At 38.4% G+C, this 20,043-nt stretch overlaps 1 protein-coding gene across 1 annotated transcript in view; it reads right to left on the bottom strand.

The window, feature by feature from the left end:
- Positions 1–19,541, bottom strand: part of LOC104406764 (transmembrane protein 117-like) — a gene marked incomplete at its 3' end in the record, with an annotated part of 30,543 nt that extends 11,002 nt beyond the window's left edge. The window contains exon 1 of the mRNA XM_010015888.1: positions 19,265–19,541. Coding sequence (XP_010014190.1) covers positions 19,265–19,541 — 277 coding nt within the window. The remainder of the gene's footprint in view (positions 1–19,264) is intronic.
- Positions 19,542–20,043: the final 502 nt, after the last annotated feature.

Raw genomic sequence — 20,043 nt, forward strand, 5'->3', positions numbered from 1 at the left:
CAGGCTGCCTGGGTTCCAAACTGACAGGAAGGGCACACTGGTGGTGAACCCCAAACACTGGGCAATTACAGCTGCTTCCATTAAGTGTTCTGCTTCAGGGGAGCATGTGGTTCTGCCATGAACTCTGAACTCATCAACAGCAAGAAGAGTGCAAAGGAAAAGTTCTGAAATGCAGAGGTGCCTGAGGTGCAGGAAGAGTAAGAGAGGATGCAAAACAGGGGTGCTGCTTCTGTTGATCGAAGGTCTTAAGAGTTTCAGGACAGCCTAATGTAGTTAGTCTACAGAGCATTCTAATCATTAAGAAAGCACAATATATAGTCATCAGAACATCCACCTTCAGGAGTCATTAAATATGTGCTCTTTCAAGACACTGTACAGACAAACTAATCATGTTCCATTATCAACCACCTGCTGACCTGCTTTCTTGCCAAAGTCCCACACACTACCTTGTTAATTATGAAAGCCCACGTATCAGTGAGGACATTGACTTTCTTTTCAGAAGCTACTAGTGACAAAGCACTTTTAAATCTACTTTGTACAGTGTCTTAATTCTTTAATTTCCATAGTTTTAATATCATTTTGTCCTCATGTCTCTATGTGAAAATAATTCTATTCTTCATGTATATTAAATCTCTCTTGTTGTATATTTCAATTGTATTGAGTAAATATATATGTATATATAATATCTAGAACATTTTTTAATTGTCTATAACTGTGACATGAAATGAAGAGCCAGGTCCTGATAATCTGAAATACTTTACATGTGTTTAAACATATAGCAAACACACAGAATCTTGTAGCAAAATTGCATGCCTATATTCTGCTCAGGAGAGTTACGTACTCACCGCATTGTAACTGCTGCTTTTTCCCTTTGATAATTTCTTTCAATTTCTCTTATTTTAAAAGAAAAATATTCACCTTCTTTTTATCATGCATGAATTGTCTATTGGCAACATGACAGGGTTATTAACAACGTATTGGCTTCCTTAAGGAAGAGAGCTTTTTAATCCATGAATGTGTAACCGTCAGCAATTGCCTACTATAATATAGATGTAGTTACATCTCAGACTGATAGAGAAACAATGTTAATGGCATTTAGTGACAAAGTGCTCTCAGCACGAAAAAGGATGAAACAGGAGAGATTAGTGTTGAAGCTCTGGACTAAATGAGTTTATTGCACCCACCAGATTGCACCCAAGATTGTAATCAGTAAGCTATTTCCAAAATCAAACACTTACTATTTTTATCTTTCAATCTATCTTTAAAGGTACGGATATGCTGCTTCTTTCTCCTTTCTCCACCTTAGTATTGCTTTTCAGCAAGTTACTTTGTCTGTGTTCATGCTTGGTAAAATTCAATGTGAAATCAAAATACGTTTCCTGGATGCAAAATTAAACAAGAAAACTCACTGCAGTTCTGGGCTAGAAAAGGTAACTTTACACCTCTGGGAAGCAGAGATTTGCGGATTCTACCTACCGGGACTTGTAATATGTGAGCTTTTTCAAGAGAGACAATAATGACTTAGACCATCAGCTTTTCTAATTTTTCTAGAGATTTTTAATAGCAAAACAGTTGTTTTTCTGTTCAGACAGATAATTTTATTGTTGCTGTATAGTATCTACTACACAGAGGTTAATATTACTACTACATATTGAGCAAATATCATTAGAAAGATCTGTTGTTGTTAATAAGGAAAGAAGCATTCAACTCAGAAGAAACTGTAAAAACATTATTAAAGCCACTTCCCTATTTTGGAAAAAAATTGAGTTGTTTCCTCCTGACATGTTGCCTTTATAACACGTATGTGAGCAGCTTGTGCTCACAAGTACCCAAAGTCGGCAAAATGAAACTAAAAACTTCAATTAAAGATTGGATTGAAAGCCTCCAGTGAGCTCAAGACAAACACAGTAATTAAAAACTGTTCTGCTTCACAGACAGCCCTTCTACAAACCATATGTAATGCCTTTGCATTAATGCGGATTGCAGAGATTCTCAAGGAAAGTCTAGGATTTCTCTGCCTGTGTTTCTGTGCGTAAATGGAAACTAAGGTAACAGTAAGGAAATGCTTGAAAGTCAATGTGAAAGCCCGATTAAAAAAACCCAAAAAACAGAAAAAAAAGAGAGAAATTTAATTCTGGTCTGGTAATCAGAACATAAAACGTATTTAACTGAACAAGAATGACCTTTATATTCTCAGTGTGACTGAGCTATGCTGTATACTCACATGGAAAAATGCAAAATTAGATGCTTTTTATCTTCTGTTAGCATCACCCTACCAAAGAGCTGCATGGTCCAGGGCACACATGGTGGAGCAATGCCAGCAGCTGCCATCATGGGCCTGGGAGTGTATCGAGGAGTGCTTACTGTGCTGTACCAGTCACCAAGGAAGAACCAGGGAAGGAAACAGACTTTTGCAGGGAAGAATCCAGATCTCGGACAACTCAGAAGATTAAAATTGCCATGAAATGTATGTACCCAGACAAAACTGATTTCTGCTGCATATCCTTTGATCCTTCCCGACCCCAAAAATGTAAGCAAGAAATACAGGCAGCATATATGGTATTTCTGCTCTGAATTCTTTGCTGGGGACAAGCAGGAGCAAGGTGGAGGTTGCTCTAGTTCACTTCTATAGACCTGAGTAAGGTGAATCGGTTCACTGTTCCGGGTTCACCTGCAGAACAAGGGACAAACTATTTTGACTCTGAAACGCTAGTAAAAACCTTTTTAATTTTCTGTCAATAAAGCCATCTATTACAGAGGTCCCCAGGTACTCACACACATAAGAGAAAAAGGCGAAGGAAAAGCAAAGAAACCACCTTATTCTTCTGAAAAGATTATTCCAAATGAACCCCAAATAATGAACAGAAGGGAAAAAAGAAGACAGGGGCATTCCTACAAAAAGTATCTGTGTCACAGTTCCTCTGTCGCCTGCTCTCCTGGCCTGGGCGTCTCACACAACATGCTTTGTGCTTGGCTGAGTCTAAAGGCCAGAAGTGGTCAGAAGTCATCTTCAGAACACAAAACTAATGAAAAATCCTTTCCTCTTTCACCTTCAGCCCATAATATTCAGCTGTGAATACACCCTAGTAGCTTACAAGGCTTCTACACATTTGTTTTCCTGTTCATAAGTGATTCTATAATCAATTAAACACACTTTTTAAAGTGGTTTTGTTCAACTAGGCTGAACTAATGCTAATGTTGTTCTGACTGAAATCAAAGGTTTTCTACAAAATAAGTGTTAAAAGGCACAAGACATCTGTTCATATTTACCTGGTCATATTTTTATTTGGAAATAAATGCTCCTAAAATGTTTTATTATAATATTCCCCAGATAGAATGACATAAACAAATAAAGTTAAATAAGTTCATTCCATTTTGCTACAATAAGTGAACAATAAACTAAACAGCTAAAAGCCAAAGTCAACATCTACTATGACAAGAATGTCGCAGTACCAGTTTCTCACAGATCTTTGTTTGGATTAAATATGAGGCAATTAAATGCCCAACTGTTATGAGTTTGAACACATTATTGAATGTTGTAATAATGTATCAGCCTACAAAACTGACTGGAAGGTATGGGTAACTTTCATGTCCCATAGCTCTAAGATACTACAGTGATGGACATCTTTGTAATAGACTAAATGAATACAAAGTAGACCCTGGCCTTAAAGATTTGACTGTTTATGAATGCGCTCAGCGAAACAACTTTCTCATTTACTACTGTAAATTCAGCACTGTTTTGTAAGAAAAAATTGTTAAAACAAAAAACCCTGTATTGAAAAGAGAAATTCTGCTACACATGTCCCAAACCTGCTTTCTAAGGAAAGCCATCTTTATCCATCCACTGTTCTCCATTTGTCTTTGTAATACCATTATCTCACAAACTACCTTTTCACACTTACTAATGTGTGCTTACTAATATGAGCTTATCTTTTTTAAATAAAAATGTTCAAATATTCCTGAAAGATTGGTTTTCTCTTCAATATACATATATGAATATATTCTAATATCGAAGTTTTTATTTTCCACACCTCAGAAACACCTCACTTGACAGAAAGCTATGACAAACACTACCACAAGGTAGTGAAAATAGTTCACCTACGTACACTGCTTTCATCAATGGAAACCAAAGCTCTTTAAGCAGAAGAAAAAGTAGGCCTAGACTGATTCTACAACTGGAGTAAGCATGGCAGAGGCAGGTAATGTGGCTAAGTCCACCATTCGCCTTGCAGGGAAACGTAGCTTCTCCACGCCTTAAAGAAACCTCTGAGTCTCAGGGCTGCCAACTCTCCCCACAATGCGCCTGGAGCCCAGTCTCAGAGGTGGTGGGATACGCTGGCCTCTCTGCAAGGACCTACCACCTCGATAGCCCTCAAGCACTCTTTTCAGGCCTTCCCCAACTTACCACTTACTGGCTCTATCTCTTCCTCTTCACATGACTCAGCATGGATGGGACTTCCTCCAGCTGGGAAAGGTGAACCTTACTCAGGGAGCACTGCAGTTCTCCACTTTTGCAGTCTAAGGTAAAATGCAGCCTAATGTCACAAAACGTCATAGTCAAGGTCTCAGCTACTGACCTAGCTAGAAAAGTGATGTCCTCACAAAGTACATCATGTGCTAGGGCAACAGGAACCTCAGATCTCTGGTTTCCCCCCAGTCCAGCCAAAACTGGTCAGAAGACCAATATTAGCATTCAGGCATCATTCCACCAGGCTTCTTGTGCAGCCTCTCCTACCCGATTTTGCTGGTCTCAAGGGCCTGGTGTGAACTAAAAACTGCAGGTGAGCAAATGCAGGTGAAATGCATAGCACCCTGCCTTCCCCTAAATTGCCACACAGCCTTTAAAGATTGCTTGCTATTTCTCAAGTTAAAAAGAATAGAAATACAAATATTAATGGTAATGCACATTCATCTTTTAACACAAAAACAAGAAGAGGAAGATGGACTTCCCTGCTGCAAGGAAAGGGCTGACGTTTTCTGTCACGCAACTGAGAGCAGGGTGGTAATGGTCAGTGCCATCTGCTGTACTGAACGTTGCAGGGGATTCATAAAGGCACCACATTTCCCTCTTTGCATTGCATTAATGTCATTACTATTACCTAGATGCAGTAACCCCAGCGGCTGTTGCGAAAAAGCTGTAAAGTGCATATCATGTGAGAAGACTTAAAGCTATGCCAGAACTAGTGTGTAGGCAGGCTTAATTCTGATTTTTTTCTGCGTCTGTCAATTTCCATTATAGAGATTTAACATTTCATTTTAATTATAGACTTTACTCTCACCAATGTTATTATTTCAGGTTTAGGCAATTGTGCTGATGCAGTTAAAAGGAAACCTGTAAAAATAGATATTGATTTCCTATAATGTTTTAGAACATTTTTTAGTGGGGAGGCAACTGAAAACCCTGCGTTAGCAATAGAAAATGCTAACGCATTTGTTCTTGAGGTGTAGAACTTTAAATTCTTTGTGTCTGTACCCCAGGTTCTAAAATGAATGTGAAAAAACAATTCTCTCTTTAGATGTCCTCACTGCGTAACAAAAGAAAAGTCAATTAGAGGGCACATAAGTATTAATTATATTTTTGCACTCCTTATCCTTAAAGAATTTTTATCATTTTTAAGAAATCTGAGGGTTTTTTTAACTGCCAGGCTATAAACATAATTTCATGATCCTCCTCCTTTTTTAATTTTAGACCTACAATATTTCATCATCTTATATGTAGTGCCTCCAGAAACTACATTTTCCTTCTTTGAATTCATTGGAATCCAAATTTCACATTAAGTACAAGAGGCATAGCAGTAATTATATCCCATATAATGCTGAGGCTGAACTCTGAAGGGCAGTGCTGTAATCTCTGTTTTTGAATTCCAGTTTAGTGATACTCAGCAATGAACTGTCAGAATAATGATTTCTTTCTTTTTATTTCCCCACAGTTTGTTCTTTTCTCCTGAAACTGCACTGAAACTGATTTGCAAGCTTATTTTTAACAGCATATAGAGTTGCTTACAATCTATCCACCCCATAGCTTTTTAAAATAAACATTTATAAAGCATTTTTTATTCAGAAAATAACATTTTGTCATCATCCATCTAGAAGTATCTACTAGTTTGCAAATGGTCATTCTGGTGAGTAGTCCAAAACACACTATTGTGGCACAGTAAATTGCAAACCTGATTGTATTATAAACACATAAAAATACACACAGAGCTGAATATGTTTATATGTAAATAGCTTAATATTTTTAAATACTAGAAAATATGCAGAATAAACCATTAGACTGATTTGAATGAGCAATGCCCTTTTACATCAAACACATGAAGTGGAGTTTGACAGAAAATAGCTGCCCACAACTAACCCCAGTGCTGAACTGGAACTCAAAAGAGATTTCGATTTGACCACATGCTTTGCCTCAGATTTGCTACAGGACTAAGGCAACCAACGCTGCCTCTGGGACTCAATGCAGGGAATATAAGGGTCACTACTGAGCATGCATGCTGCGCCACCAAAGACTGGCACAGAGCACGAGAGAAATAGCTTTACATTTCCTCAAGACAAAAAAGCAGTCACTTGGTCAGTCAAATACAGGAGATAGCAGGTGTTCTAGCAAAAAGAATGTGTGTCTCAAAGGAAGGGAAACAATACTCATTTTAATTAACAAAATTATCTAGACTTTCTCCTGGTCAAGAACAGAGGACACTATTTTCTGTCGAGACCCTCTCAGCAGGTGCGCACTCACATGCAGGAGGTTCCCTCTCTCCAGTTCCAATCAGAGACATAAAGTCTGCAGGAAAAAATAAACCCTGACCAGTGACAGCTTTCTAATTTAATCTCAGTATGTACGGGTTAAGCATGTGTTTTGTTTTTTTCTTGTCTTCAATAAGTATTTACAATCACACTGTCTGCTTTGGACATTGTGACTAAATCTTACAGTGTGCAAACAGGAACCCCCAGGGTTACAAAGCATGTCTGCATTTCCAATGCACAAGACAAGTGGAGAACTGATGCTCCAGGATCAAGAGGAAGTATATTCCAGTGACAAGCAAGCCACCTGTCTAGCCTACAATGAAATACGGAGGTACACACTTAGACCTGAATATTTTCTGACTTGGTGGGAAATTATTGTTTCATAAACTATATAATTCTCAACTAGTATCTGTACATGCATCCGGACAGACACTTACCTAAGCACCAAAAAGGGATACAATCAGCTGTTTTAATTTTTCCAAATATATATGTTTTCTACTCAGGTTTGGTTTTAAATTACCAATATAATCATAAAAATCGTGTACAGAAATATTCATTACTATTCTTCATGTAGCATATTTACATCTAAATAGAGAAAGTAACTGTTTAACTAGCTGCCATATTCACTCAATACCACTAGAAGGTGCTCCTCTGTTGGAAGATAATTATTTCTGTCTGAATTGCTTCTCAAAGCTAATTTTCCTCTGATAACTGTGGTTCTGGCCAGTTGTTTACACAGACTGTAATTGCAACAACCTCCCCTGTTATACAACAGCAGGACCTCATATGCCATAACCATTACCATAGTGTGAGAATAACAGATCTGTTATCACTCATTTTCTTGACAGATCAGAATCCTAGCTGAGCAGGACTTCTTTTTTTGCTGGAATGTGAGGCACGGAAACCGTGCTGGAGATGACACATTGTGAAGAGCCACAGTTCCTGTAAGTTTAGGAATCACAGAATCACTTAGGCTGTAAAAGATGTTTAAGATCATCGAGTCCAACCATAAACCTAACAATACCAAGTCCACTAAACCCATTCCTGGAGTAACTTAGGGCAGAATGCATCCCTAGAGAGACACTGGCATGGCTGTCTGAGATTTGAAGGCACGAGAATCCAGTATTAAAAAAGCTGTAAGACAACCATACAAACATAAGCATATGATCAACACCAATTCCACACCAGCAGTATCAGGCCATCAAACCACATCTGGAAATCCAAGGATCAATAATTTGTATTTCATACACAACCTTACATGAGCCTCAACCAAGTTAAGACAGTTTGTATATTTCAGGATCTAGGAGAAAGAGAAATAATAAAGACATGTCCATGGTATGGCTTTCAGGTCCAGAATGCTTTATGTGCAGCATGACAGTCCACTGCATTTGAATCTTCAAATAGCCAAAAAAGTGCTCACCATTCTGAGACACTAGTGTTTTACAAGGAACAGACACAGAAAACAGTACATGGCACTTGTTTCCTTGAGGTTATGGAGCATTTTTTCAGTTTTGCTGCTCAGCATTTCCAGTTCTTTCAGAGAAAGATTTTTCCCTCTCAGAGTAAGGAATTCAAATGTCATCACTCATTTTGAAGTTGCATTTATTTTATGAATATTTGTTAGACTATATTCAGTACATCTTATATGTATTGAAAAATAACCATAAATTTTGTCTCAAGGCATTCAGCATGGTCACAAAATATCCAGAGACTCCTTGAGAGATCTAGTTATAAAAGTTCAATTTCAAATAATACGAATTATTCAGGCACAAAATGAAGAGTGCCTTCCATAGCAGCAAAGACACCTAAGAGACAGTGACATACTTAGGAATACACATGTTCTTCCTGCTCTGAAGCAGTCTTTGAAGGACTTCATCTTTTCATAATATAACACACAAAGAAACAGCTAGGACAAGCTTAACTTACTTCCCTCATCCAGAAAAAATAGTGTAAAATGGCTTTATGTCTTGTGAGGCATAAGGTTTGTAACTATAAAAAAGAAAACTGGATAGATCTCAATGTAAGTAATGCGCAAATTCCTAAGTTTTGCTCTTTAATGTAATTGTATCAGCTGTCAATCTGATTTCCAGGGCACTACCCACAGGAAAAGGGGATTGAATAACCTGTGTTCTGCAGCAAATGGAGTAACTGTTCCAGAGGAAAAGTCCTGTCTGGAGTAGCTATCTACCCGGAGGAACTTGTACAGTATCAGTGGAAACAGAAGAAATACAAATGTATTAATTACTGCCAGAGGACACAATACCAAATCGGAATTCTGCAGCACAGGACAACATGTCATGCTATATGCATGTGCAGCTGTATGACACCACCATGACACTTGAGACAAAAAGGATTTTGGCTCTGTAGAGTTCATGGGTGTTTACAGTAGAGTACTGAGGGTAAGACTTTTTCAGGTACATTGTGCACCAACCCTGTGCAGGCAGCACTACTGCAGTGTATCCTCTTAGACCCCTTCAACTCTCAAGAGATCACTGATGCCTGCATTTCTTCTGGTGTATACCACTAAATGACAATCAGAAACACAGTCTCAAGAGAAGTTTGGGGGTTCATCTCCAGCCTCAGAGAAGGAAATCTGTAGATATCCCCAAAAGAGTAGTACTCCTTGAAAGTTTTACTCTTTGAATTTACATAGGTCATACAGAAGTGACCTCTAATTTAGATAAACATTGCTCCACCTTTGGCTGCCACGATGAGGAGGTGCACGGGAAGCAAGCATGGCCCCAAACCACTACTTCCAAGTAATCTGGTACATATCCAGAAGAACATCAAGCAAAGTGGAAGGAATGGAGAAAACTATTTGCCAAGACTTTACATTTCAATTTGCTGTATGAAAATGATACAAAATTGAATACTGTGTTAAACCCTGAATTCCCCAGGTCAGGAACTCCACAGAAGCGCCACATAAAATGCTAGTTTTCCGTTTCTCCTTCACTTTTCATACCTCCAGCACATTATACTGTCAAGAGTGAATTAGGATCCATATTTTTTGTCACTTACATCTATGACCATAGATTGCCAAGAAGGCTGGCATATTTGTGGTTTTTTGCTAATTAAAGCTGGGATCTCTCAATTTTTGGCCTAGTTCCTTTTTCTCAAGTAAATTAAAACTTGGTATTGTTGCTGCTCTCACTCTCTAGGAACATTTTCCTCTATCCTTTCTCATCTTTTTAAGTCCTCCCTGTCACAATTCTCATTTTCATTACTTGTTTAGCATGTCTGACTTTGGTTGAATCTTCTACAGATTTAGTTTCTTCTTTGCTTTAATATTAAATGAAAGTGTGCTTCTTAGTAGACGCACATTACATCAGTGTCCTAGAAACAGAAAACATTATTTAGCATGTGCAAAAGTGACCATACAAAGCCCTAAACAGCTGTCCACTTTGAAAGATCGCACCCCAGTGCTGCAGATGAAAGATGAATTCAAGGCATTTTATAAGACAGGAATACCTCAGCAGAAGAATCCACCTCTTTTCGACAACAGTTTGTTTTTATTTTATTTTTTTCTGGACTTCAGGCAAATGACCAAACCGAACAAACTTCCCAGTATCTTAACAGAAGTAGGAGAATGAAGGAGCTGGTAGATTTGGGGGTTTGTGAGTACATGTGAAAATCTGAAAAGGATTTGCTTCTTAGTAACAGGTAGGCAGGAACAAAGACTGCTGCTAACTACAACCTTTATTATTTGTCTTCAAAATGACTGTCAAAGGCATCTAAAAATAGACATATTTTTGTCTGAATTCTGAACAAATTGTTGGGGGTTGGGGAACTATTCTGGGAATTATCAGAACAATCTTTACTATTCCTATACCTACCTCACTATCCATATTGTGCCACTGTTAGATATTGAGCCAGAAGCACCACTGGTTTAACCCATAAAGCTTATAATATTTTAACATGTTATAAATCATTATAATAAATAGTTGATAATCGCATCTAAACCAGGTACTTTGCTGTAACTTAGCCAATGGTCAATTTGAATATGCCAAAGATATTAATTTACATCATTCCAGGTGATTAATTGATATATGCATCTATCACTGCAGATAAGGTAATATGCAAAACATGAAAACATGGTTCTAGCTTGTCACTTTTAACTCCTGTCTTAACAAATGATTTTTCTACCTCTTTATTTGGATATATAATCTAAGAAATATTAAATTCCTGCTTTGCTGAGCTTAAGGGAGGACACTAGTTTAAATATGTTAAGTGTTTTGGGGTATTTATATCAAACAGGAAAACAGTGTTTTTCTAATTAGCATTCTCATCATCAAAATACCATTATAGCCACTGTTAAATTATCATCCTTATTTTCACTTGGAAGTCTTGCTCCCAAACATCTACGTAGTCACCTTCTCCTGGGCTGCTGCACACACAAAGTGGAAGTCAGTTCTAATGAGGCCTTTGTAATGGCACTGAGGAACCATGCTGGTGCTTGGGCAATAACAAGTGGGGCTATTTGTGGATTACATGTTAAAGCATCCCTAAAAGGTGGGCATGTGATACACGGTGGAACTGCCTCTGCTTCAGACTAAAAGGCAGCTGTCTCTGGAATGAAACATGGTAGGTGGGTAAGAACATCTCAACTTTCCTTGAGTTGGAAAGGACCTTAAAGATCATCTAGTTCCAACCCCCCTAACATAGGCAAGGACATCTTCCACTAGACCAGGTTGCTCAAAGCCCCGTCCAACCTGGCCTTGAACACTCCCAGGGATGGGCAGCCACAACTTCTCTGGACAACCTGGTCCAGTATCTCATCACCCCCATATTAAAGAACTTCTTTCTGATATCTAATCTAAGTCCTGTCACTAATTGTCCTTGTAAAAAGTCCCTCTCCATATTTCTTGTAGGCCCCCTTTAGGGACTGGAAGGCTGCCAGAAAGTCTCCCCAGAGCCTTCTCCAGGCTGAACAACCCCAGCTCTCTCAGCCTGTCTTCATAGGAGACGTCCTCCAGCCGTCTTTATGACCCTCCTCTGGACTCATATGAACAGGCCCACAACGTTCCTATGCCTGGGGCTCCAGAGCTGCTTGCAGTACTGCAGGTGTCAAATGCTATGCACAAGTTCAGGTAGATGTCTTCAGCTGCTCTTCCCTTATTCACCAATGCTGTAATCCTATCATATAAGGCCACCAGATTTGTCAGGCATGAAATGGAAATGATAATGCTTTATCTGAACCAAGCTTTGAGAAAATTTGGATTAAAATCTTTTGTTTGTAAAAGCTTCACATGATCATTGCTTCTCACAACAAGTTACTCAACACTTACTTTTCATGTCTGAGTTCATCTTGCCCTGAGGCTCTGCTGCTAGGTCTACCCAGACGCCCAGTCTGCCCTGGAAGACTCCTTTCCCACCAGGAGGCACCATGGAGAGTCTGAAAAGGCAAAAAAAAGTCTCTGCTGTTCCTGCCATCCCCTGGCAGGAGCTACTTAGTGGGGAAATGGGTACTGTCCCTTCTCACAGAAATAAAGAACAAAGCAGAAAAGTCTGTTTGCCAGCATCTGAAATGAGGTTATGTGCTTCACCTGTCTGAGGAATAACATTTAGTAATACTGTGTTAGTGCTCCACCTATCTTGTAGGGAACAATTACTGACCCCTCCTCCTCAGAAGTCACTCTGGTTACTGAGTACACTTAGAACTTTGTATTACTCTTCCCATGTGTAAAATATCTGCAAGAAATGTATAAACCACACTTAGTATTTGCTGAATAGTTCATAAATCCTGAGAAGATATTTGAACTTTTTTTAATGCACAGAATATTGGTGGTTTTTTTTTTTTTCATTTGAAATTTTTCAAAAACAAAAGAAATATCTAACTTTCTAAGACAGACTCACAGGCTGACTTGGAATCCCAGCAGAATCACACAAAAAGAAACGGTATGTCAAGGACCTTCATGACACTCTGGCAGTGTAAGGGGACCTTTGAAAGGACTCAGCATGACCAAAGGGATCACATTCTCTTCGGGACTCTCCATGGGGCACACAGCAAGGTGTTTTTCCACACTAACATCCTCTCTGTCTCCTTGCTGTATGGAATAAGGATAGAAGAAACTTGTCCCTACATTAAGTTGCACCTGCACTATGCCTGTCAGGCTGCTTCTGCTAGGAAGAAGCTCACTTCTATTTCTGGAAATTGGGGAATGGAGACATATTATTCCTGTACGTGGCAGGCATCATTCCAAACTCACTTCCATTCTCAAATGGAAAGAAAAATTTGAAAGTCACGTCAAAAAGATCAAAACACAGAGTTGACACATCAATATGAAGTAGCAATGAACATATTTTTAGTTTTCAGTCAGTGGATGCTAAATATTCCCTAGAGCCTTCCCATTATGGATAATCTGTCACATGTAGCAATTCTCACAGTCTCATGCTGCTGCTTGGGGAATGGGATATGCACCTCCAGTACAGTCAAAGCTTTCACTGAAGAGAGAGTAATTTTTTTGTTGATACTGCCTGTACCTCTTCAATTAAACTCTATCATTTACTACCCAGAGGTAATATGGTACAAGACTGATTCCACAACTAACACTAAGAGCAGAGAACAGCAGTCTTAAACAAGAGTAAAAGAAGAAATTAGGAGGACACTTGCATGCTTTTCATTTATATTTGAAAGGTCACTTGTGGTCTCCCTCATGAATGATGTAAAGTTTATTTTAAACTGACATCTTAATTACTGGCAATGATCCAGAGCTGGAATCTGATGAGGCTGCTCTCATTCAGCAGCTGGCTGCAAGCTTCTCCCTTTTTATGTTTTCTGTTGATGATTCTGGCTCTCAGAAATGCTTGCTCACAGTCATTTGTGCGTTATTATTAGCAAACTGTTAGCTTGGGCCCTTGGCACACATTTTGTAGGACCAAAATAATCTTATTGTATTGCTTCAACATTTTACTGGAAACAAAAGAGGTGAACTGAGTGTGAAGCTATCACAGTAGACCTTGAAAGCCTTCAACAGCATTAACTTGATCAGTGTTACTGAAATTCATACTGAACAGGCTCTTGAAGAAAGTTGGGGGATTTTTTTGCCAGCTATCACATTAGTTGCTTTCTATTAGGCTGAAGTCATCAACAGAAAAGAAATAGCAGGAACAAAGTTGCTGCGTATTAAGTGACAGATCCTATTGTAATGTAAGATTCAGAGCTGGCAACAGAAAAGAATATTCTCTATCAATCAGGTTATAATTTTATGCAAGTATTACCATACATCCATCACTTGTTCCTACAGATGGTGGCACAACTGTTCATATAACTACTATCAAACAAGAATGGGAAACAATCTGGCTGAAAAACAACCATACAAAAATCTTATCACATCTCTTGAGTTTTTGTTTAATTTTTCAGGTTTGGGTTGGTTTTATTTTTTCCAAAACAGAGCACATTTGGTTCATTAGCTCTTGCTAATGAAAGTGATATGCCACAGCAATACTAGCAGAAACACGACAGCCAAGACTGTATGTTAATATGACCCCTAATATATCAGGATACTAATTAGTCACATATGTACCTCTGTATGAATCTATCCTATGCCTGTTACCCACCTGACAGATACACTTTTCTTATGTAGTGCACAATCATCTTGACTAAATCCCACTCTGACCAATTTCCTCTTGCAATCTGCATACATTGATTGCTTCAGTTGGTACACACTTTAACTTTAAACATAAAATCAGACACTGAGAAGTCTGTTTATAATAGGTTTTCAATATCTTTCAAAGCCTTCCAGATAAGATGCTTGACAAAAAAAAAGACAACAGGTTCTCAGTGGGTGTTTTGTTTCAAACTGCCTATCATGAAATTGCTCCCAGCATGGCACTACTGTCCATTAAAAAATTCACTACATTAGTATGTACCCACATCTCAGTGCAATTCTTATAATGACTGCTTTATTTATTCACTCCAGTGTCTGTGAAGCTCAGATTATCACTTAATTCTAAGCAAACTGCTAACTGTGAACATTTGTAAGAGAGCAGCCCATTAAATTCAACATCTCTAATTTGCTTGCAGTATTATGATTCCCCTGTTTTAAGAAATATGGCTTTAGTTCTGTATATCTTGTTTTCCATAACTTGTTCTAACACATTAAGTATTTAGTTTCCACCCCTATCGTTTGAAAGAAACTTACAATATAAATCTAGGCACGCTTACTGGCAATTGAATAAAATCCAGTCTCTGTAATAACAGGCTTTTAATCAGATTTTAATACGTCTTTATAGTCACTTAGAATCAGAGAAATGGGCAGGTAGACACATGCAGGCTTTGTAGTAAGCGTGCTTTAAACTGATGTATTTAATATGCAGCATAAGATAGATTATTACACATGGAAAGCAGTCAAAGTCAAAATGCTGGACTAAAGAAAATTAAGACGTTATTTTTCCAAGTACACTGCCCAGTTATACATACTGCTAAAAGTCTATTCAAATGAAAGATGATTTGAAATGCATATGATTGATTGATCATATTTATACACATTGATGCAAAAGGCACAGCCTGAACTTTGGGCCAAAAATCCTCCCACTGAACTCAGAATTTGGGCCTGAGGTTGGAGTACAGAAATGCAACAGTACATACATTGAGAAGGTGCCGATAAAAACATACAATTTCTACACACAAAACACTGTTATTTTCCAGATAGTGCCCCAGAGCAACATGAAAAATGTGCAAGGGCTTATTCAAGAATTTCTTTTAAGTTGGGATTTAAGATTTGAATGCATTTTCTGAATGCAAAGTACCATCAAATGGGGTCAGTTTGTAAGCTCTTTCACTATTCATAAAGCAGAAAATAAAAACCAAGAAATCTCTAAGTGAGCACAAAGAAATTACCACTTTTCCTGCCTCAAGTAACTCCTTCGTGCAGAACAAAAAATAACAGGGATATATATCTCTTTACTTTTTATTTCCCCAAACTTCCAATATACATCTATGACCTTTCATTTTCCATTGCAAAATGAAAAGCATGGCAAATACAACACCTAACAAAATAGAAGATATGCTTAGTGATGAATCAAAAAAAAAAAATATAGTGGATAATAGCCAAAAGACAATTTTAAAATGCCATTTGTTCTGACCATATGCCATAAAGACACAAAGAATGTCTTCTAGACATTTCTAGACTAGATAAAGGCTGTTTTCCTTTGAATGCAGTGCCTGGAAGGAGTCCCTGAAGAGGTTACTGTTCAAGGGCTGCACTGAACCTTATCTACAGAAAACATCCCACCATGTCCTGTGGTTGAGATCTTTACTTCTCAACAATATAGTTTAACTGCTCCTTTATCTCTCCATAAACTCAGAGAGATGAAGCCTAAACAATGTTTTTGGCACCCTTCTCCTTCCCCTTTTAGAAACACAACATACTTGAACATATTTCTATTATTTTTATAGCTCATGATGGTCATGGCTGTCAGAGTGGCTGTCACAGATGGTAAACTGTATTACAACATAGTCCTAGCTACACTATTTTTTCTAGTTCATAGGCAAACTCAGCAGCAAGAAATACAGAAGACAGGACAAAAGAACAAGGGCATAGAGAAAGAAAATCCTTTCCACTCCTCTTCATCTGAAGTGAGATGTGCAGACTAATCCTTTTCAATTTCAATTTGCAGCCTTCACTAAGAGCCAAGATCTGACAGAGGAAGATTGACTGGTGCTATTTGGTTACCTGACTGCAGGAAGTTACACACAGGACACAAGAAACCAGTCACAATTTACTCTACAAACAGAATTTAGCAGACAAAAAAATAAACAAATGAACAAGGATTAAAAATAGGATGGTTCCAAGAAATTATATATGAAAAAATAAAGGATTAAATAGAAAAAAAGAAAAAAAATACAGAAGCAGCAGCTACTTAAAAAGACAGACTAGGGAAATTAGAAACAATAAAGAGGTGAATTCACAAAGTGCTTGATGCCAGAAGATCCAGAGGGCATATTCAATGAGGATCTTAATAAAATGAGGGATTTCTAGGCAGTGAAGACATTTAAATAGCCACAAATAACTGGCAGAAAAGATTTCAGCATGGGCTGTATAAATCTTCTGAAGATCCAAAGAGACACTCAAGTTGTAAACCCACATCATCACCTCATCAATGCGATCCCTATCCACACTAGCTAGTTTACAGCTAGTATGGCCACATCAATCAGCAGTACAGTCAGCTCTTCAGTCACACAGACTGCCATCTGCTTTCAGTGTATCACAAGCAACAGCATATTTCCACTGACACACTGTGTGGGTGCAGTCCCACAGCAGTCGAGCCAACACTAGGTAGGGCTGCCATGGCCCCTATCTTGGCTGCACAGTCCTTGGCCGTTGCATCGGCATTGGCACTCAAGCAATCACATCAGTTCAAGGAGCTGCTGTAGATGACAGAAGAAGCAATTGCTTTTCCATGGGATCAGCTGCCTGAGCTGGCTCGCTGCTCTGTCACATTAACAACAGCGCTGGCTCGAGAGAGGCACCGAAATGATGTGGCTGGGGTTTAGACAGGAAGACTGGCAGATCTACATTGGCTCAAATTGTCATGAAACTCAATAGGCAGCAACTAGCCTCCAATCAGTTGGATTGGACCCATACTGGTCACCCAGAACACAATCATAAATATCTATAAGCCAGCACTGCCATCAGAGGTAGGAATCTCTTGCCTGTAAGTTTCCTCCCAGTGCTGATCCCATATGTGTGCTGCCACAAATACCGCTATGATCAGAGATATGATCCTCACTGAAATAAAAGATGGGTACTGCTAATGTGGGTAAGTTCCCTATCCTGTTTCACTGAACAACTGCACAAAAGTATGAAGCAGCAGACACTGAAGGCTGGGCAAATCTTCTCCTTCTGGCAGTAATGCTGATTCAAGCTGCTTTAAAATTTATGTTAAGCTACATCCTCTCTATGATATACACTTAAGAATCCAGAAGGACTTATCATAATAACCTACCCAGATAAAAGATAGAGAATTACTTGTCAGAGTAGGACATATTCCCAAAAAGAAAAATTTACATGTCTTGATGAAGCCACATCCTATAACAACGTGTTCCACAGACTGTCCAGCCTTTCAGTTAAAAAAAAATACAAGAGCTGGCTATTTGCCGCTTCCAAGCACTGGACCTTGCAATACATTTGCTCTGTCCTTCAAGTCAAATCTGAGCAAATCACCCTCTAATCTTCCCTTCATCTTCTCAATCTCTCACTATAGAGCTTATTTTTCAATTTTATAATCAGTTTCATCACTTTTCCCTGATCTTTTCCAATCTAACAAAATAATTCCTCAATTGTGGAAGACAGAAAAGAAAACATACTGAGTGCTCGTTCCAGAGCCAAGGAAGTAAGGTAAAATGTCCTCTTTACGGGGACATTCTACATTCACCATTACATTATGCTAAAATGTCCACCAAATAGAGATCAAGATGCTAAACTATTTTTCAGAATAAGTTCTTCAAGAGAAGTCTGTATGATGAGAAGTCTCTTAATGTGGCTTTGCTTGTTCATTCCTTGACATAACAGCTTTACATTTGATTTATTGAAACAACAGTGGCTCTCTCTCTATCTTAATAGAACAAGACAGACCAAGGAAATGGCCTATCGCTCATGTGCTTTGAGGTGTTCCAGTAACCATCCATCCTGCAGTCCTACCAGCATAAGAATATAGGACCAGTCTATCTAGACCAGCAATGACACACCTAGAATCAGATGTTTCAAAGAATGATGAAGCTGGTGGGAGTGAAGTAATCCTTTCCATGATTTCTACTTATCTCTAAAACTTAGATGCAGCCTTCAGATGCAACATTTCTAAATTCACTACATGACTCAGTTAAGGCAATGATTGATTATTTTGTACCTCTATATGCTTACATCTAAGTTCTTAGTCTCAGAATCTAATTCAGGGTCATTTCATTCCTTTCAGTCAGTCCATGTGCAGTAAGTTCCCTAGTTTACTCACTTGCTGTATACAAAAGTATTTACTGACATGTTTTTTTCTCATTTCCTACCTTTTCATTTTCACTGACTCACTCTTGTACTACAAGACAGACAGGTTCTGCTTCTCTAGAATTCCTGTTTCGACATGGGAAGCTCTACAGCACAGCTCTGCCAATACTAACAACAGGCTCTGCTTCCACTTCATGTGACTTTTTGACTATACACAGTGTCACTGCTGCAAGGAACAATGCCTTTTTTGCATTGCTGAGAAAATTTAATCATGAGATTTAAAAATCTGTCTAAAAATGCAAAGAGGTGTTTTTATGATACTGAAAACCACTGACCTCTCAAGTATTTAAAACATGCCAGCTTTTACTATTTTTAGTCTTTTTGACTGAAATCATTGTGTTACGCTCATAAGTAGACATGGCATTAACTTCTACGATGACGTAAGCTTTGATGTACTGAGTTCTATACAGCTCTAAAGAGTTGAAGCAATTAATAGCAAAGCTTACAAAATTGCAGTAAGCAGAAAGCTAAAGGGAGAAGTCAGAAAGCCATTATCAAGAAGTCAGTAGGTGCATCATGTAACTTACCAAACAGGCGCTGATGGAAGAGAAATTTCCCAGCTATCAGTCCTGTGAGAATGGCAAGCAGCCACAGAAACACCTTCAAAAATCTCCAGCCTCCTCCTTCAGGGTATTTATTTGTTACAAAGGAGAAACAATTACCAACAACAATAACATTGGCTTCTGTCTGACTGTGAGATACTGGATCCTCCGCAAATATTAAGAAGTTAAAGAAGATCACTAAGTAAGCCACAACTAAGCGAGACCACGGGTGCTGGAAGTAGTAGCGGAAGTCTTTATCCATCCTCAGACACTGCAGAACTGTTCTTTGCCTGTATGTAAAGATACAAATACACAATGTTACATGCACCCAGAATTCTTAAAGCTCAGCAGATACCTGCACATTACAAAAAACACGCTGCTGTAACCTTGTCATTGTTTTTAACACTTCAGACTTCACTAGCAATGGAAGTTTCAATCAAAAATACTGTTAGAGCCAGTTACAGAAAAACTGAAAATCCTGCCCATTCCAACATAAAAACAACAAACAAGCATATATACCTTATAGGATTTTTAGTCTCAAACATTACTATACTACCTCTCTAACATTACAACTCCATAATGGGGCATGAAAATACAGCTTGTAAGAATGTGACAGAGTACATGAAACTCAAGAGTGCCTTTCCAGCCACATTCCAAAAAATACAATACAGATTTCACAAATCATAGAATCACAGAATGGTTTAGGTTGGAAGGGACCTTAAAGATCATCTAGTTCCAACCCCCCTGCCATGGGCAGGGACACC

This window comes from Nestor notabilis, unplaced genomic scaffold (genome assembly GCF_000696875.1).
Source record: "Nestor notabilis isolate BGI_N333 unplaced genomic scaffold, ASM69687v1 scaffold8940, whole genome shotgun sequence".
Classification (NCBI taxonomy): Eukaryota; Metazoa; Chordata; class Aves; order Psittaciformes; family Psittacidae; genus Nestor; species Nestor notabilis.